The 19,895-nt window shown below is 42.2% G+C and overlaps 6 protein-coding genes, 1 long non-coding RNA gene and 1 other non-coding gene across 9 annotated transcripts in view; 5 read left to right on the top strand and 3 right to left on the bottom strand.

Moving 5' to 3' along the window:
- The window catches only part of LOC131884619 (transcription factor GAGA-like), a 4,353-nt gene extending 3,327 nt beyond the window's left edge, over positions 1 to 1,026 (top strand). The window contains exon 3 of the mRNA XM_059232457.1: positions 704 to 1,026. Within this exon, the coding sequence (XP_059088440.1) occupies positions 704 to 876 (173 nt within the window). The 3' untranslated portion in view covers positions 877 to 1,026. The remainder of the gene's footprint in view (positions 1 to 703) is intronic.
- A 1,760-nt stretch (positions 1,027 to 2,786) lies between these two features.
- On the top strand, positions 2,787 to 5,084 carry LOC131885013 (modifier of mdg4-like). The gene is made up of 2 exons (XM_059232934.1): positions 2,787 to 4,005; positions 4,765 to 5,084. Exons 1-2 carry the CDS (start codon positions 3,147 to 3,149, stop codon positions 4,932 to 4,934), a joined length of 1,029 nt encoding a protein of 342 aa, XP_059088917.1. The 5' UTR covers positions 2,787 to 3,146; the 3' UTR covers positions 4,935 to 5,084.
- Positions 5,085 to 5,093: 9 nt separating this feature from the next.
- Positions 5,094 to 6,930, top strand: LOC131884792 (zinc finger protein 131-like). Its single transcript, XM_059232674.1, has 2 exons — positions 5,094 to 5,733; positions 6,632 to 6,930. The coding sequence occupies exons 1-2, from the start codon at positions 5,094 to 5,096 to the stop codon at positions 6,928 to 6,930; spliced, it is 939 nt and encodes a 312-aa protein (XP_059088657.1).
- On the top strand, positions 5,107 to 8,562 carry LOC131885014 (zinc finger and BTB domain-containing protein 7B-like). Its single transcript, XM_059232935.1, has 3 exons — positions 5,107 to 5,733; positions 6,632 to 8,152; positions 8,237 to 8,562. The coding sequence occupies exons 2-3, from the start codon at positions 7,330 to 7,332 to the stop codon at positions 8,422 to 8,424; spliced, it is 1,011 nt and encodes a 336-aa protein (XP_059088918.1). The 5' UTR covers positions 5,107 to 5,733; positions 6,632 to 7,329; the 3' UTR covers positions 8,425 to 8,562.
- A 2,358-nt stretch (positions 8,563 to 10,920) lies between these two features.
- LOC131884801 (neuferricin-like) lies at positions 10,921 to 12,228 on the bottom strand. The gene has a single exon (XM_059232685.1). It carries the CDS (start codon positions 12,108 to 12,110, stop codon positions 11,094 to 11,096), a length of 1,017 nt encoding a protein of 338 aa, XP_059088668.1. The 5' UTR covers positions 12,111 to 12,228; the 3' UTR covers positions 10,921 to 11,093.
- On the bottom strand, positions 12,118 to 13,114 carry LOC131884802 (ubiquinone biosynthesis protein COQ4 homolog, mitochondrial-like). Its single transcript, XM_059232686.1, has one exon. The coding sequence runs from the start codon at positions 12,974 to 12,976 to the stop codon at positions 12,218 to 12,220; it is 759 nt and encodes a 252-aa protein (XP_059088669.1). The 5' UTR covers positions 12,977 to 13,114; the 3' UTR covers positions 12,118 to 12,217.
- A 3,218-nt stretch (positions 13,115 to 16,332) lies between these two features.
- Positions 16,333 to 18,830, bottom strand: LOC131884804 (uncharacterized). Of its 2 annotated transcripts, XR_009373756.1 has the most exons (3): positions 18,728 to 18,830; positions 18,281 to 18,554; positions 16,333 to 16,527 (listed from the first exon to the last, which is right to left on the bottom strand). It is a non-coding gene; the product is annotated as an uncharacterized LOC131884804 (long non-coding RNA). The 2 variants fall into 2 exon arrangements; XR_009373755.1 differs by having other exon boundaries at positions 16,333 to 18,554.
- On the top strand, positions 16,588 to 16,659 carry Trnat-cgu (transfer RNA threonine (anticodon CGU)). Its single transcript has one exon. It is a non-coding gene; the product is annotated as a tRNA-Thr (tRNA).
- Positions 18,831 to 19,895: the final 1,065 nt, after the last annotated feature.

The raw sequence follows: 19,895 nt of genomic DNA, 5'->3' as shown, positions 1-19,895 counted from the left end.
TAACCATAGAAAGATGAGATGAATCAAAGAAAGCGATTGAAAGAATGGTTCTAGCTCATCATTTTTGGACAAGCTGTAAATGTGTAAATACTTCGTTTTGGAATTTAGGCTTCATTTTTACCCCGTTTTTAGACCACAAGGTGTTTGTGCAAAAATGTTCTCCTTGAAACCATATCTTTACACCTGGCTCCAAAATCGATCAAGACAGACCACAAGTAACTGATTCTTTCCAGAAATGGCTCTATTTTGGTACACATTCTGTTGGCATCACCAGAAATGTGCATACGCATGAACGAAAAGGAGATCTAGGTGTCCTATAGATGAAAGCACCCTATAGGTAAAAAATGTTGATGTTACTTGAACTCTTTGGCCAATTTCTTGTGGGGTGTCATACATAGTACATCTATTACCGCACATCAAAGAAACGTGGACTATTTCGAGGTCTCCATGAGACACCCTGTATCCATAAAAGCTATTAGATATTTATTGGTTAATTTGTTGTTGCTACTCAAACACTGGTGTGTGTATTGAGTATTGGCATGTGTTTAACAAAACTCGGTCATTCAAACGACGCTAAAAGAAATGATTGTCTTCAATGCCAGTTGCCTACTTCACATAAAGTAGCACACCCAGATTGTACTTAAGTGGCAGGTTTTGGTGGATAAACAACTTAAATAACGTGGTTTGTTCGATTCCATTGTAGGATACAAATGTAAATATTGCCAAAAGATGGTCGAAAGCCGATACCTACTTCGGATGCATTTTGAAGAGAATCATGGGGACACAGAAATACCTTGCGAAATGTGCGGAAAACTATTCCGTTCTTCAAGGAGGATAAAGAATCATCAAACCTACGGCAAATGCAAACCCGGTTGACACTACTACCAATCCACCCATGTTGTATGTCATGTGTTCGCTAGTGCGTAAAAATGAATACTTTTCCAATTGAGTACTTCTTTTTGTGCATCAGGCAAATAAAAAAAGTCAATAAAAAGCGTGTACTATTGTATTGAACCTTCAATAGGTTTGAACAGGGCCACTAGTAGTAACAAAATTTTTCAGCGACGAAATTACAGTGATCCGTTCTTTTTCGAGAAAAAAAGGAGCGGTAATCCCATTACATCTCAAAATGATAGGCACATATCCTTTTCATTGTTGATAGAGTTAGTCGTTTAGCAAATATTTGACCAATGGGTTGCATTTAACTAAATAATACCTATTTCATTAGCCAGACATATAAAAGAATAGCCAAGGAAAGTCAATAACATTTTAGAGAACATCCCAATATTAACGAACTAGATTGTGCTCATGCACTAATAGTTTCAAGTGCTCCTGTTAACTATAACAAGGACTACGTCAACTTCCATCCCTCCCAATGAATCAAACTCATTTTCCTTGGCACGAGGTAATCTTTTACAAGGACTTCTAGTGATATGGACTGCAAACTAGCTTCCCTCCAAATCGGCTTGCTCTTGGTCATTGAGACTCTGAGCCTCTTTACGAATAACAGTAATAAGATGATCAACGTAGATCTCCTCAATTAAAGGCATGCCATTTTTATATTATTTAATTGTAAAGTGGTTCATTTCAAAATTATGGTGTCAAAAGCTTAAGCAGCTGACCAAGAGCAGGTCGAAAATTTTATGTATTGTTTATTACGTAGCTTTGGACATATCTCCTGAGTTCCCTAAGCATAACTTTGGGCTCAAACTTGGCTAGGTTCATCTATTCAACAAGATAGTGTGGTCGTATGAAGAGCTTATTTTCAATAAAGTGAAGGGATTAGGAGATGAAAATTTTTAGCTTCTGTTTGCAGTCCATATCTCTAGAAGTCTGTGGCTTTTACATAGTAAGAATGCATTGACCAATTTTGAGCTCAGCCAAATGTTTGCGTCAATCTTAAAAAATCTTAGCACAAGGCGGTCAAAAAATTAACTGAAGGAGAAATCATTTAATTAATTATGATGGAGGTAGTCAATATTTCCCCTTACTGTCTCTGTCTAGTGATGATATTGTCCACATCATTTCTCAAACTAAATCTGCATTGTAAGCAGTAGTGCATACTGAACCACCCAGTACCCCAAAAATCATTGAACCAATTTTTGACCTCTTTTGTGATTAACCAGTCTGTGGATTAACTAGCACAATCATTGAAAAGAAAACAAAGAAGGGTAAAACACGCCTGCTGGATTGTTTTATTCCAACTAAAATGAGAAATCATTAAGTTGTGCACGCACCCTCTATCGTCGGTAATCACTAATCAATCACTCCCCACCACAAAATGTAATAACCACCCACGCCTTGTAGAAACTGGTCTGCTTGGCTTGGCTGGCTCGGAGAGCAATCTCTAATAACTCTGAAAATATGGTTCACTTAAATGTTGGGCAACGTAAATGAGGCAAATGACGCCATTATAAGTTTTACAGGAATGGTTGACTCATGAATTGGTCATCCTATCTAATTGTGACCAATGACACTGTTTGCTATCTGTTCCTCTCATTAAGTTTTCCCTCTACTACTACTTTGGCAACTTTCTAAGACATAAATGGCACAAACTACAGCAAATCTTGGCTTGATTTCATTCTAATTTGGTTCCTTACTTGCACTCTTGGTACATTTTGATACTGTCACGCGTGGTCCGAACACAAGACACGTCCTTCACGGGGGGGGAAAATGTCCCGATTCCACCAACCCCTTCATCCATCTGACCAGCGTCCCTCCAGACTTGGCTCAAATCTGCCATAATTGGCGTCCCTGGGTCAACCTCGCCTGGCCTTAGCTGGGCCTTAAATCAGTGTCGCCATCCAAGGCACTCGAGCCACGCATCCAAGCTAACAATCTCACCAATGCCGGCAGATTTAAATTCCTTCTCCAGCCTTTTCCATTCGATGAATAACCCACCAATAACCTCGATCCCATCCACTATTTGTCCCGTACAGCCAGCCGCTCTTGCCAAATCCGCCTCGCGTGTGTGCTGCCGCGCGAGAAGCGTAGATTCCGCCGCGGTGTCGCCTAGCAAGTCGCATCAGTGTTGTGACTGAAGACACTTTATTGGCCAGCTGTGGGTGGCTCATCGCCTTGATCGACCGCCAATCCAGGCCATCCGGGGAACCGGGAGTACCCGCCGGATCATCCTGCTTGCCACCATGGTGTCCTCGGAGGAGAAACGCTCTTTGGTGATATGGCCGGATTTCCATTGCAGTGTGGTGAGCGCCATTTCCGACCTGCGGACCCAGGACAGCTTCTTCGACGTGACCGTATTCGCCCAAGAGCGAGGCTTTCCCGCTCACAAATTGATCTTGTCGGCGTGTTCGGGACTGTTCAAGAAGATCTTCCAGACCGTGAGCAACAAGACCATCCAAGTGGTCAAGTTCAAGGATATCCAGCCTTTGTACTTGCAGAGGGCCTTGGACTTTATGTATCAGGGTCAGATCGAACTGACGGAGTCACAGCTGCCCACATTTTTAGCCGTGGCCAAAAAACTGCAACTCAAGGGCTTGAGTCGCTTTCATCAGACCACGGGTCGCTCGCCCCAACCCCCGAAACGGCCCATATCAGGCACCCCGTCGGGTTCGCCCCAAGTGTCCGGGTCGTCATCGGCCAAGTCAGAAATGGGAGGGGAGGTACCGGCTAAACGACGGAAGGTGATCGTGGCTCCAGCCCCGCCCGAACCGCCCCCCACCCATGAGTCTTTGGGGATGGCCACGATGGTGGCGGAATCACCCTTAATTTGGACGGCAGTGGACATGCCGATCAAGATCGAGGGACCGGAAGCCGATGTCATTGAGACCAGTGTGAGTGCTTCCGTGGACGACGATTCGGGTCTCGTGACCACGACCGTAAGTCTGACCGTGCCGCATGCGAATGAGCCCCCAGCTGAACCACCCTCGCTCAAGATGGAAGTGACCCCTTTGAGCACGGAAGAGAAAGAAAAGGCGGAACGCACAGAGTATTTCGAATCCATTTACCGCCAAGGAGCCGTGGTCGGACCCAATGGATTGAGTGGTAAGGAACCAGTAGCTCGAACCAGTAGCACTCCCAAAGGTGGAAAACGGTTAAAAATACGCGGGTGGGAAATACGTGACGGCCCTTCAAGTAAACGAGGGTAGAGTTTGGATCATCCTGACAGTCGAGGATGAAGGCCAATTTCTAAAACGTATTACGTTTAGTTACTTGACTGTTGAAATTTGACAGTATTATGGATCTAAAATGTATTGAAATTTGCCACCAAACTTTCATCGAGTAAGCGGAAATTGGTATCTCAGAAAATGGATGCAATTGATTTGATTTGTTTACCGCTCTCCTAAATCGCAGACATTGGTCGATTGGTTCTACATTTATTTATTTTTTGTTATAACAACTCGTACATTTACGATTGTCTCATGTGGAATTGATTCATTAATAATTATACTCTAGATGCGTCAAAATTTGCATTGAATAATAGTTGAAGATATGTCTGTAATTAGCCATTGAAATGTCTCAATAACTTAGAGAAATGTCCTTAGTTACTACGACAAAATCACTAATCCTTTTAATTAATAGCAATTTCACTGAAGTAATTACTCGATCTAATCAGGTAGCGTACGGTACAAAATGAAGAGGAGGGAAAGTAAACCCGTTGGTAAGTTCTTGTTCTTTCCCAGATGTTTTTCCTATAACTATAAATACAATTTTTACGATGGACTCACTCCTTCGCCTAATGTTTTTCCCATACCGATAAAGAGCAAGACAGAAGACGCTCACGATGTTTACTGGTTCTTTCAGGATTTGAATGCAAGTACTGCAAAAAGCTGTACAACTCTAGATCGGCACTCCGCAACCATTTCCAAGAAATCCATGCTGGAACTCAAATACCCTGTGAATACTGCGGTAAAATGTATCCTTCGCAGAAGCGCATTCGAGGCCACCAAAAGAAAGACAAATGTACCATGTGATCCTGACAACCCAACTCCTAGGTCTCGCCCACCACAAGTACAAATACGTTATCTATTGATGGGTTAAACCATTTTGTACTTCAATAAAGGGCTGATTTCCGACATCCTTATAGCTAAATGTATCACCTCATTCCTTATGTTTCATTTCAGTTGAACATTATGGGTTCGTCCGACGATGGATTCTCACTGAAATGGGATGCCTATCAATCCAATGCCGCCGGAGCATTCGCCGATCTGCGTTTTGATTCGGTGCTCAGTGATATCACCCTGGTGTGTGATGGCGAGAATTTCCGTGCCCACCGTGTCATTCTGTCCACGTGTTCGTTGGTGTTCAAGCAGCTTTTCGCCAGCACTAAACTGACACATCCTTCAGTCAATCCTCTTGTCATGCTTTGGGATATCGAAGCCGACATCCTGACCTCCTTGTTGGACTTCATGTACCTGGGAGAGGTCTCGGTGGCCAATGGTCGTTTCAACGACTTTATGATTGCAGCTGAGAAACTCCAAATCCTGGGATTGTCTCAATATGGGGACCAGCGTAGAAATGGGTGTTCATCTCCGGATTTCCGATCATCTCACAAAAGAGTGAGATTGAAATCCCCTGAGGTTGAAGAAGTGAGGTCTTTATTGGATTTGCCAGATGACGAAGAGTTGGATTCGACGGAGTTGGACCTGGATTTGGACGGCAAACACGACTTGGACGGCGATTCGTTATTGGCTGCCCAAAACGAGGAGTACAACAGGGCTATGAGACATGTGGCCACTGAACCGCCAACCATTGGACCAAATGGAGTAAAAGGTAGGCATTTCGCCTTTACGGAGGTCAGGTACGGATACAAATTTTTCAAAAATGCAAATCTACCATTTTTCTTTCATCTTGGATTTGACTTAAAAAGTTAAACCTGAAAAAAGCTTTTCAAGCTTTGTGGGCTTTTTAGGCTAAAAATGTTTGGCTAAACTTCTAATTTCCCACCTTTTTTTGATGCCCTTTCAACTTCCTTTTTACTTCTTTTCACATTTTAGAACATTTTTAGCCGTTTGGTCATTCGGGTCCTGATCTGTTTCCTTCTACACTTGTTTTTCCGTTTTGGGGACTTTTTATCACTGTCGTGCAGCATGATCAGATCAAAAAATAACCTCCAAGCCAAAAGCTTTTGTGTAATTCTAGCAAATATTCAACTCTCTTTTTATGTTCGGAAGGTCAGTAAAAGAGAGCTGTATTTGAACGAGCCTACTAGCCATCGTGGGTTTGATCCAAACAGAAGCCAAATTCATTTATTTAACAAAAGCGCTCTAAGCATTAGCATTAGGCTCTAGAAGAGAATCCATTGTACACATTAGCATCCGTATCAAGTAAAAAGTTGTTCCAATGTCGAACATTGCAAAGAAAAAATGTTGACTTCTTGTAAACAAAAATAAATAAATGTAGAAGCAGTTGTGTGCCAAACATTTTGTAACAGACAAAATCGCAACAAAGGAAACAAAAAGTGACCTTTTTGCCATTCTTTCAACTTTTTTTTCACATTTCTCAACCTTTTATCGCATTTTTATGAACTTACGAAAGATGATTTCCTAATTTCCAACATTGTCAGTGCAATGACCATAAGAAGACCTCTTGCAATGCGCTTTTTGAGAGCATGTTGTTGTAGTTAAGGATTTGCACTCTTTAATTTGATTCTGATTTTCATTGCTTCCAGAGTATTGCTGTATCTTTTGTGACAAGAAATACTTGCGCCGTTCCCGAGTGAGACGACACATTTCTGATACCCACATCACCGGCTTCTTCCCCTGTTCTGAGTGTGGCAAGGTGTTCGCATCGAATCGGAAGATGAAAGACCATCAGAGCAAATCGAAATGCCGCAGTGGATTGGATACAAGTGAAAGTTTTCCTGAACTCCGAGATCAGCACATTGGCCAAGAGATCCCGATGGAAAGTTTGGACTCCTCAATGACCACAGAAGTGATTGTGACACGGATTTTGAATGGGCAAAGCTAAGCGCTTGAATCTATTCCATTGGCTACTTTCACGTTGTATGTACCTAGGATTCAAATTGGATAATTGGATGAAGAATTCAGTTTTGATTGTTATCCCAAGGAAGACGTTAACTTTTAGAGGAATAAGAGATGTCGATAAGACCACCGAATTACAGCCAAGTCAGTTCATCGGCAATTCCCAAGCATTAAGAAAGCTTCAGGTTGAGAGAAATCAAAGTGATCAAGTGATATTGATTCAAAAAGCTTTGGATAATTTCGACTCGAAAATTGAAGCTAGGCTTCCATAGGAAGTAGTGTTACTAGTTGTCACCATGAAACATTTCCAATAAATCGCCAATATCCTTATGGCAACCTTAGCTCGAGCTTCAAAGTATACAAATCCCAACATGTCTCGTTTCAGATGGGTGCGCAAGACGAAACGTTCACCTTGAAGTGGAACGACTTTCATACCAGCGTCATCTCAACCTTCTCCGACCTTCGAGATGAAAAGAACCTCTGCGATGTGACGATTGTTTGCGATGGCGAGTATTTCCCCGCCCACAAACTCGTCTTGTCCGCTTGTTCCGGAGTTTTCAACAAGCTCTTCAATCGGAACAAACACCAACCCAATTTGGAACAACTGATTATGCTCTGGGACATCGATGTGGAGGAGATGACCACTTTATTAAACTTTATGTATTGCGGTGAAGTGAACGTAACAGAGAGCAAGTTGAACGATTTCCTAACCGCTGCGGACAAACTCGAGGTCCGCGGTTTGTACCATCCTCAAGGCCCTTCAAGGAGGCCAAAGCCCTTGAAGCCTATTGAAGAGCCTTTTCCTCGTCCCACGTTACCTCAATTGCCCAAGAACCGACGGTCCGGGTCCGTTGTGCCCGATCCAGCCCCCATTCCACCGCCAGTTTTAGCTCCCCCTCCAGTTCCAACTTCTAAGACAAAGCCAACTCGAATTCAACCGCCTTCAGCTAAAAAAATCCGCATTAAAGCTGAAATACCGGCCGAAAGAAAGGTCACTGAAGAAGATGCCATCGAGATTCATGCTCCTCTTCATATTGATCCCGTGGATAGCGATACGGAGGATCCTCTGACGACGGGTGAGGACGAGATCGAGATTGATCAGGACATGGAGCTGGAAGAGGACTTTGAGGACACCTTAGAACCAGGAGACCCGGATCCGGATGAGAGCCAAGGACGATTAGCGTCGTTCAGCCGAAAAAACTCAAGAGGTGGGACATGATTATTCTTGAGTATTTGATAAATATTTTGATTTTGTTTCAAGTGACTATTCTCAACAAATCACCCCTTTTCAGAATTGCAATGTGGCTATTGCCATAAAACGTACAAAGCTCGGGGGATTCTGAATCGTCACGTGTCAGACTGTCATGAAACCGGCGTGTATCCATGCAAACTCTGTGGAAAAGTATTCCCTTCGCCATTAAGAATGAAAGATCACGTGAACCGGGGACGATGTCCAGCTCAAAAACAAGGCAAAAATTGACCTTCTTGCGCAGAATAACATTACAATGGTCAATCATTGGATAAGAACCTGAATGTATCCTGTCCTCCTTATCATTGCCGCGTTTTCAATGACCTTTCAATCACGAGGATCTGGAAAATAAAATCTTTTTCTTCTAAATCTTTATTTTAAATCGGTTCCAACGTATTATGTCCTGCTAAGCAACTTCAGTTTTTTTTTTCATCTTAAATATTTAATATCTAAATATTTCACGAAAATATTTTGTTGACAAGAATGCATTCTGATTGCCACAATCAGGAGGGAACTTTTAAAAACACGCTTTTGAAATAGCTTGTTCTTTTTGACAATATGACATTATGTCTTCAATTGATTAAGACAAACTAGCCAATCAATAATCATTGAATCAGAAGTGGATAATAGTTCAACGTCAATATCATAAAAGAGCGTCCTCGCCCATAACGGCCATGTCACAATGAGCCATATTTTTTATTTTTTTTTTGATAATAATAACATCTTCACTGCGACTCTTGGTCATGTCATAGCGTAAAAATATAGTTTAAAGATGGTGTATAAACATTATACAAACATTGTTAAAAATATAAAAATGTCAAAATGGTTAAAGCAATAAAATAATTGATTAGAGAGTGATCTCACGGTGAATATGACTAGAATAATATTACGATTGAACTAACACTTTTGTATTTCGGGTGCTTGGGTCGGGGGGATGAAGCCAGCCATCACATCGTCCGAATATTATTCTGATAAGCAGTGTCATGGTCCATATCACATTGGTTCTTCATCTGAGGGTGTGGTTAGCGTCGAAAAGTCTCTATGAAAAAAGGTCAGGGAGGGCAATCGAACCGGCGACCTCTCTCATGCTAATAAACTGCACTAACCACTTTTTTTCACTTATTATCTGTCACGATAACTTGTGAATGAAGAACCAAAATTGAGCTAGGTTGGTAACTACGTTAGTTGCATGTTCCGTCCAGAAGGACAGCTGCCTTCGCAAAGCCGCAAGAAACCTCGAACAACGTTTTGTTATGTTGAAAAATCAAACAGGCTTGCTCAAATGGAACAAATACGACCAGAATGGAATGGAAGTATGCTTTGATTTCAATTCATATTTCAAATACCTGGGGGGTAAGTGTTAATAGAATTGAAAGGAAAATCCATGTGTTTTTTGTGCATTCAATAGGAAAAGTTGGCAAACACTTTATGTTCCGACCACAAGATGTCTGAAGTCTGGTCTGACCAAATTATATGACAGTTCAATTCCAAACTGGTTAGGATCTCCACAAGTCTATCTTAAACAGTTACCATAATGTCCGAATCCGGCGAGAACGGCACTGCCGTGGAGCCCGCACCCACCAGCGACACGCCTCAAGAAGATCCAGTTCTACCCACTGAAAGTAAAGTAGGTGAGGTCTCCCATGAGAGTACGGAGACAGCCGAATCCAAACCCAAGGCCAACGAAGTTGCGGTTCCGCCGTTAGCTCAATCCGAAAATCCGCCCTCGAAAGACTCGCCCGAGAAGGCCGCCAAATCCGAGGCTGAAGGTCAACCCGTCAAGCCCAAATGGAAGCCTACCCCTATCGATGTGTCGGATTTAATAGCAGAAAAACCCAAAACCGCCGCGACTGCATCGGACAAGGCCGCCGATACGCCCAAAGTTGAAGATGCACGAACATCGATTGGGCGTTCCCGCAGCCGGGGGCGGCGCGGACGGTCTCGATCGCCCGCCCGGCGAGAGCGCGCATTGTCCACCTCTGAGTTACAACGGGAGCGGGTGCGGGCGAGCCGTGGACACCCGCATTGTTTAGAATGCAATTTGCAATTCGTTACGGGCAAGAGTGAGAAGCTGCACCGCGAATCGCAACGCCATCAAGCTGTTCTAAAGAAAGATAAGCCGTTCACGGACACGGGTGTGACCACCGATTTCAATTGCTTCTTATGTTGGAATGCCTTTGTGTCCTTGGAGCCGCTTCGGGAGCATTACAAAAGTGAGGAACACGTCCAAAGGCTGAAACGGTACGGGGTGGAGCGGCTCTTGGTCGAAGAGAAACCTCGACATTTCGCGACATCCACACCGCGTGATCGAAGTGACCGAGCTTCAAGCCGCAAACGGGAGCGCAGTCCCGTCTTCGTGCGATGGAAAGACTACCTTCTCCTGGACGAGTACCCTCAATTGGCCCCCGATCCATCCGTAACGGCCAAGAATGGCTCCGTCAAAGCCACCTCTGAACCGCCCGTAGAGGCCAATCCGCCCAAAGAGACATCGGCACCGCTCAAATCGGACAAGAAACCCGATGAAGGCAGCCCGCCAGCTAAGATGGCCAAGACAGTCTCCGAAGATCAAGTGGAAGAAAAGAAAGCTGACGCCGAAGAGGTCGAAACTCCAACAGAATCTGTGGTTGAGGCTAAGCCCGTCGAAACTGTTGCTGCCGAAGAAGTAGAAACGGCGTCTTAGAAGTATTTGTTTCCCGTGCTGAGTATGTAAATATATGATGTGCTCCATTGTAGGCTTAAATCTCCTTTATTGCGAGTATCTGATGATTGTTGTGGAATGTGCAGAAGTATCATCACTTAGAATATTTTTGTGAAATGTTATGAAAAGGAGGGAAATCGAAATCCTGATGGTCAACACCGGGAGAGGGACGGACCGGTAAGAACAAACATATGAATCAGCCTCAAAGTTCATCCTTGTCCTTCGAGGGTGGAGCTAATTGACACGAAACAGCGAGCGGATCACAGCCTTCATATTGCTTGACATGCGGGCTCTTTAAGTCGCCAAAGTCCGTGAGGGCACTGGGATCGGTGGAGGGCGGTCCAAAGTCCTTCATACACGCGCATCGCTCGCTCTTACCAGGTAGATACAGTTTCCTGGGCTTACCCACCCATCCTCGATCAGTCCCACCTGTTTTGGCGGTACACCAAACTCGGTGACCTTTCTTCTGGCTCCATTCCGTATTGCAAGGTGGGTATGTCAATTTTTCAATGTCATGCTGGGCCTTGGCCGCTCTGGCCTTGGCCACGTTGTCCTGGAAATCCTTCAGTTCAACGGTTTCCTCCCCATTGTCAGAGTAGAAACGCCCTATCAACTTGCCCACAAACGTGTAGTCCTTATGATAGAACTCGGTCCATTCTTGAAGTCCGAGATAATCCTGGCCAGAGAGACCGGACACGTCATCCACGAGGCCATCGGCATCAAATTGACCCGTAACAAAAGCTCGAGACCCGTCGGTGGCGGTGAAGAAGCTATATCCCCCACCAGGTCCGTAGTAATCCTTGCCTTTAGAGACATCAAAGACTTGACCCACCATGGCTAGATATAAACCCGGACTGCCCTCACTTCCATCGTAACGTTTGAGCTCATCTCGCGTGAATAACCGCTGACCACTTTCATGAGGGATGGATCCTGATCCCGGGTATTCAGGGGCCTTTGCTGTTCCATCCATGACCATATCATCAGCGAGGAACTCGTGAAAGGGAGAGAACTTTTCGACCGCTTTAAAGAACGTATTGACCGGTTGTAGGAACGTGTACTCTTGTGAGTATTGTTCGAATTGGGTTGGAGATTGGAGGAACACCACATACAAGACCATGATCATGGCCACAAAGGTATAGAGCGTGATCTTTTTAAAGGTGACCTGGTCTTCGGGATCTTTGGGCAATTCCGCGCGGATCGAGGCCTTTTTGGGAGGCATGATGCCCCTGAAACATCAAAAAGAAAGAAGGCACCTGCTATGAATCGAATTTCACTTACAATGGACTGTTTCTTTTTATTTCGGAGTCTAGTGAATCACATCACAAGTCAAAAGGGCTTGGGTTCAATTCTCATTTCCCGTCGGAAATCATCCATATCCTGATCCCATCGCCGCTCATAGAATACATTGAGCAGAAATTCACTATTCAATCCCACCCTCACGGCCCATGGGCGATATCGGCGGAATTGTCGGATCTGTTTCGGACTGAATCGAATCGGACCCAACACGGCTCCACCCACACACATGGGCAAGCCCGTTTGGAGGGCCTCCACCCACTTGACAGCCACTTCACCCACCATATTAGTCGGCATGTCCAAAACGGCATGCACCAAATCATGCGTCTCACGATAGCGTTGCATGACATAGGCTAGTTCCACATCGTCCACAAATTGAACCGTGTCTCTGGAATCCGGTGTAATCTTATGATCATCCGAATAAGTGGCATAAGTGAACCCCAAACTATCGGGTGGCAGATCCCGCAGGGCATCAAAATCCACGGTAGTTGTATTGATCCTTGGTTTGAGTCGTAAAATTTGTTGACCTTCAGGATGGGCGTCCATCTTGTTATACATTCGATTTAAGGCCAAACCACCAGTGACCTCTCCATTCACAGCCACCATATCGGCTCGCCAAGGATCACTCAGGGCCATAAGGGAGCTCCCCAGAGCCAAAATGGTCTTTTGGGCCAGGGAGGTAGGGATATGGTTTGGGTAAAGCTGAGCATGCTCGGGGTATTCGAGTTTCGGATCCGACCGTACTAAGCGGGTTGTGGCCAAAGACCGACGGCAAACCCGCCAAGAAAGCATGATTTGAGCTTAAGCGGATGCTAAATCCATGGACTGTCTTAGTTCTTGTAACATCTTTTGTCCGTTGTATAAGAGACTCTTGATTTGCTCGTCGTTTTGGGGATCGATACCACGATTGGCCTTGAAGTCGCTTCGGACCCAATCCACGACGTCAGATCGTTGTTTGTGATCCGGGAGTTGATAAGCAGTGCGCAGAAACGAACGATACAATTTGAGCACTTCCTGTCGGAGCATAAACTGTTTCAAAGTCAAAGTCATTGTGCGATTAGTCGTTCACTCCAGTTCATCTTGACATAGCTTCGATTTCTAGGTTCTAACACAGATACTCTTACCATCACTAACCATCCCCGATGTTTATATGTCTCATCTCACTTTCTACTCATCAGCTGAAATTAGGCTCACATGAAGATTGTTAGACAGAATATCGGCCCTAGAGGGCTAGTTACAAGCCCTCTAATCCGACCCAATCGGACCTTTGTGAGCTAGATGGCGTTTTTTTTTTAAAGGATCACCTCCCAATGTACATTCAACTAGCTGACTATAATCTGTGTTAAATTAAAAGTGGCTCTGTTGGCTTTGTTTCTAATTCATTCATGCCTATCATAGTGATCTAGTACCGGAAAAAAAAACATCTTTAATGTTTTGGTCCAATTTTTGACCGTTGTGTGACAATCCATACAAGGAAACTACGAAACTCGAAATCAATGCTGAAATTATTTCCTTTTCAAAACGGCACAGGGGAAATAGGATCCAATGATAAAAGTATCAATGTGGAAGCGAAATCAGAATCATTGCACCAGTTTGATTGCTTTATGGCTGCGTCTTTTGGTAAAATTTCAATTTAGTGCATTTTTTGGTCCGTAAGTGTGTTTTATGGGTTAAAATTGTAACCTTTCGGGTAGCAGCTGATTTCTTTCAATAAAACAAAACTTGTTCCTCTGGATTTAATGCCGTGACAAAAAGAACTTTAAAAGTGTACAGTTTGGTTGGAACTTACCTATCAACATTTTAAGCAGTGATTATTGAAATTGCCTTTTCATTAATTGCCGCGATTTCAGTTGTATTATTATTTCATTTCGCAAAAGGGCTCAGAGCTGTTCTGGCACAAAGCAATCCAATTTTGGCGGAAAAGCCATTAACAAGACATATATAAAGAAGTCAGAGGAACATCTGACATATTGGATGTAGCAATATCAAGGTATAAAAAAAGCTTTGTATTCAATAGCTCTTGCTTTCATTACTAAAGTTTATGAAATATGGCAAAAGAAAGTCAATATGATCAATACATTTTTGACGAGCTTATTTTTTCAAGTATTAAACTTTACCATAAGATTGAAGCCTACTTTTCCTGATTCGCCGTTTTCAAGGTATTAATTTGACTTAAAACAACAAAAAGACAAATTTGATCCGTGGCAATTTATTTTCAGTTTAGAAGTGAATGTAAACTCACTTTCCATCCACAGAGTCATGAAATAAAAATCCTATCAGTGGTGTCTGGTTTCCTTTGCGTTAATGAGGGCCAAATTTATAACGATGAAAAGTGGTTGTCATAAAAGTAAAGAACTCTTGTTCGAAACAACAATTTCTACCTCCTTTCAAAGGAATGTACTCATTAAAACTCATTATCGCCTTGAAAACTCAGTAGAACTCTTAATAAGCAAATCATAAAATTGCTCAATGGCAAAAAAAGTAATCACCGAACTTTAAAGCTAACAATTGCAACATGAAATCAAAGTGAAAAAGATTCAGGTTAAAATGAGGACATTCAAAATTGGCTAATGTTGATTATTTTTTATCCTTTTGAGTTTCAGCTTTAAATTTTCAATTAAGAAAATGTAAAATGCATTTTCTTTTTGAATATGCTTCGAAGCTTAAGGATGTTATTGAGGGTTTGGCTTCTTTGCCCCTTACAGTTCTTTGTATGGTAGATAGATGTCGCTGTGCCATATTGTAGTTTTTCATCCGCCAGGCCTAAATATTTGACTAAGGAAGGTTTCTTCGCACTCTTTTCGATCTTTTCTTGCATGATATGCAGTGTATGTTTCGAGGCGTCAATCGTTTTTTTTTCGTTTGTTGCCGATAAACTTTTGTAATGAAGTTCTGGTATGGCCGGATGTTCTAAGCTAAAACTCATTGCACCCTCTTTGTCGAAGCAATTTTGGTATGACTTTCTTTGTTTGTGGAACAATCCTCTTGTTCGTACAAATATTCATATTTCTCTTTTTGTGGACCCTCAGAGAGCTTAAAATGGAAACTTGTGATCAAACTCCTTTCAATCGATCGAATCAAGGTTGATTCATAACACAGTATATGTTTTTAATCGATTAGAGATTGGCTTGGAAAGAAGCGATCTCTTCGTGTAATTTGTAATAGGTTTTGTTTATTTGACTTACCATATGTGACCATTTTGTTTGGTGAGCGGTTGAGTGCACAGACACAAAATAGGTTAATCGATTTTGAGGTAGTCAATGGATTTCTCAACTAAAGCCTTGAGAACAAACTCAAAGGCACCAACACGATGAACGTACTTTGAATGTTTCACAAGTCTAGATTTAACATCTGAAAAAGACTTGGTCAAATTGGCAGTGATGCTTCTCTACAAGGACCTCTACTAATAAACCACCATTACTCGCTTGGGGAATACCAAATGTGAAAGGCAGAAACTGTAATGAGAAAATGTTACATCAAAGCGTATGTTTGTTCACAATGACTCCCTCTAAATGTGGACACAGACATAAAGTTTTTGAAGGTTGAGATGAGCCATGCGATTCAAAGATACGAATGAAGTTAGTCCAGGTTTCTTTCAAAATGATACACGCATTGAGCAAGACCTGAAATTCCCTTTTCTCTCAAACTCAACAAGGAAGTAATTTTCAGTGCTGTTTCATCATTTCCATTCAAGGCAACATACGTACATGCACACTTTCTTTCAAGAACGATGGGTAAAGAACGTTCGAAAGATTGCAACTTACTCGCACGCTCTGATTCTAAATACTGATGTACTTTAAAGTACACCCATGTTCGCAATAATTTCGCCCAAGGAGGCAAACTTGCATAATGTAAACGTCTTGAGGGCTTGCTAAGCACTTGTTCAATTGTGGTTCCAGCAACTCTTTACTCTCTAATTTCTCTCCTGGAAAAATATACACCATCATCGCAAACACATCCAATATTTAAAGGTCATTTTATCTAGTTTTTAAGTCACCTCCAGTCCATGGCTCTACTGTATGTATCCACCTACCGTTTGCGTGTCATTTTTGTTGGTGGCATTGACGTGGTCTAAGATGAGTCAAACTTTCTGTGTGGAAATGAACAAGCTAGAAACGCTACGCTGGGATGATATGGTATTGACGCTATCGTTTTGAACGAGGAATGTATTCTTACATCACTTTACAGAGAAAGCAAGTTCCTTAGAGCAAGGAACATGGCCGAGAGTTCGAGACAAATCTTTTTCATTCTATGTAGTACATTAAATCAGAGGATGAAGTTGCATGATGAAATAGCTTTTAAGCATATGCTCAAGTTCAGGTGGAACAAAGAAATTGCACGGTCTGAAAGAAGAAATAAATGTATGGATTGGAATAATAAATTTTTCCCTTCCTCTCAAGCGGGCCTCTATAGCTCAGTGGCAGAGCACTGGTCTCGTAAACCAGGGGTCGTGAGTTCGACTCTCACTGGAGGCATACTTTTGGTAACCGATCCCAAACGGCACCATTGCGTATCATTTATCTTAAAAGTCCTCTCGGACTTTAGTTTTTCTATCGCACTCAGATAGAATTTCATTTGAAAACTTCCACAAACAAAGAGCTTCGCTTTATAAGAAAGCCTTGGTGCAAATAGGGTGATATTTACTCAAGAAAGCTAGCAGTAGAGGAAAAATGTGCGATGCCAAGTGAATGACGATCTTTTCCTAAACGAGGAGGTTTTGTACGAAAATCGTATGTTAAAAGTCAGACATTCCGTGACGTTTGTTCATATTCCGTTAACTGTTTTACTTTCAATCAAGGGATCATTTTACTTCGGTAAGTTTGGCTTCCATTGCCAATAACCTATTTAACAATGGGCACATTTTACGATTCAGTGGAATTTAGTTCCAAATCAAGCAGTTGTTCGTCAAGATATGTAAGAGGTGAATAGTCTTTAATTCCAGCCATTCACCCCAACGATATTCCAGAGAAGAGACAATTGGCACAGACCCAAATCTTGCTGTCAATTACAAGTTCTAAGCTTTGCTCTCCTTTCCTTCAAATCATAGCATCACCAATTGAGTTTCAATTCAAGGGCAGATCTATCTATTCAGATAAACGAGATATGCTTTCTGAACCTATCTCAGACAATGAACCACTGTTAGGAAGGTTGCAAATGAACAACTCCAATTTGAGTCAATTTATTGGATCTTCTCAAAGTAATAGCGCTGCAATTATTTTTTTCCAAATTTCTTCTCAAACAAATGACTGGATCAAAAGTTACGCTCTCTCAAAGTCTAATACATAAAAGTGCACAGAATGAATGATTTAGTACTCTACAGATAATCATTCTCTCTGTGTTCCCCATGAGAAGTGAAGGTAAAACCAACAGCTGACGTCAATCTATGGCAAGATATTAGTACAGTGACAGAATTTCACCAAACATCCTATTTATTGGAGATTTGTAACACAACTTGATAATTGAATATTCAGCTGGATCATGGTGCGAGTTGGCTGTGATGTTAGTGTAAGTTCCCTCTACAAAATTTCCAAAATCAGGGTGCCGCACCACATTTTTCCTAGCATTTCCATTACTTCACATGGCTAAAAGGGTTGTGTTGTGAACTTTGAGAGGGCACACATTTGATCCAGTTGTTAGATTGAGCTATAAATTACGATACTTTGTATTTAGTGCTTAGGCGAGCCCTGCAAAAGTCAGACTCGTACGAGTCCTTTGATTTTTTTTTACTTTTTGCCGGATTCGGCCCAGACTCAAGTCTAGTAAAAGACTAGAGTCCCCTGCCGGACTCGAGTCTTTCACCAGAGCTAGGTCTTGCAAAAAGACTCGTCTTGCGAAATTCTAAGGAAAAAATAATACCTTTTTCTAGAATAGTCCGGACTCGAGTCCTTTCTAAAGAAGCACTAGTAGTTATAGCGAACTGACGCGAGCCTCATTAGAAGAAGAACCCTCTAGTTCAGGCTTAGGCCAATTTAACGGAACTCCAACGCATTGATGAACAACACAACACGTTTTTAGGAAGTGCCCATAACCCAAGCTAGAACCCGATATCCCCTCCCCCATCTCTTCCCATCCAAGACGTTCATACTTCATACGTACGTACAACCTCACTATCAGAGATTGGAGAGGTTCTCCAAAGACTTCAAGGGCCCCTTATATCATCATCATCCAAGAGCATGGAACCGTGACGGTTGAAGAACGCAGCTTGAGGTACTGTACATAGTGGAAGAAGTAAAAGGTAGCACACAATGAAGGACTGATCTTGGAGATGCAGGCACGGACCGGAATCCAGATAGATGATCGAGGCTGTCTTGCTTCAAAGCTGTGGTTGAGTAGGCCGAGAACTACGGTCGAGGTAAACAGCATCTTCTTTCTATTTTGATGGATGGGCGTACGGCTTTCAGACAGGGATGAGTAGTTATCAAAAACCATTTTCGACCACCTCCCAGAAAGCGGTGGTAGAAAATTGTAGACATTTTTGGAAAAAATGCAGCAGAGGGCAAAAAAAGTCAATAATTTACGTATTTAACAAGTTTTCAATCGTACCTGTAAACTCAAGATACCAGGAATGGAATTTTGCATTTTGCAACAAACAAACAGTAGGCAATTTCTTTGTAATATCACTCGAATCTAATTGAATTGAAATTACGCCACTAAAATTATGCAAGGTCAGGGTAGCTACGAAGCCAAAAGTTTTTGAGCCAGAATGAAGGAAATATATCTAAACGATTCAATGATCATTCCCATGAAAATGAAGAAAGATCCATTCGTTGTGGCCATCAAACTCTGTAATTGTCAAACCTATTGAATTTGAATCAATTACATTACACCTTTTTGTTATCAAGTGGGAGCTAACCATAATTACAGCTCTTGACATTATATCGGCTATTTCAAGCATTAATCAACAGTTTCATTCTGCTCCCTTCTGACATTTTTTGCCATTATTTCCCATTTTTGCCATTTGCAAGCAAAAATTGGCAGAAATGCTTGCAAATCCGATTTTTGCCATTGCTGTTTTCTGATGATACGTTTGGTAACTTTTTACGCCTTTTGGCCAGTGTGACCCCAGAGATTTGTCGGCTTTGAGGCTTCAAAGGTAGTGTTTGAGTGATAGAATTGTTCCAAAGGTGACTTGGGGGAAATAGTGAAGAAGAAATTGGATTGATAAAAGAAGTTTATGGATAATTCTGCACTGAATGGAGAGCTTCCTATGGATTACTTACACGTACATATCCTACCAAAAGCCCTGCATGTTCTCCATCAAAAAGCGATCCACCCGATCTTTAATTATTCCTAGAACACACAGTCACGTCTCACCACACCATCCTCTTTCAGCTGGTCTAGCTCTTCAGGCATGAAACTGCCTCAACAGGGTGTTCAAAATTATATGTTGTTTCCTTGATGGCACTAATTCGAGACCTTATGCAAAAATCTTTAAGAACTTTTGCTTTCTGACACAATCTTGCAAGTTTTAAAGGAAATGGATTACGACTAGCAACGAATTTTTGATAGCCATTCGAGAACTTTATTAGAATAGCCGTAACCAGACCCACAACCGACCAGTTTTGGTGTCCTTATATTTTTCATATCTAGCTGAATCCTTGAGCCTCTTGATGCGAATCTTAGTTCGGGGTGACGTTTGAGTTTTCTCAAGAGTCGATTCAGATTGTCATATGAGATATATGAATATATTTCCCAAGGTTGAGGTGGGATA

This window comes from Tigriopus californicus, chromosome 8, assembly GCF_007210705.1.
Source record: "Tigriopus californicus strain San Diego chromosome 8, Tcal_SD_v2.1, whole genome shotgun sequence".
NCBI classification, from domain to species: Eukaryota; Metazoa; Arthropoda; class Copepoda; order Harpacticoida; family Harpacticidae; genus Tigriopus; species Tigriopus californicus.
Note: the sequence above shows the minus strand (reverse complement) of the source record. Positions and strands in the feature narration are given on the sequence as shown.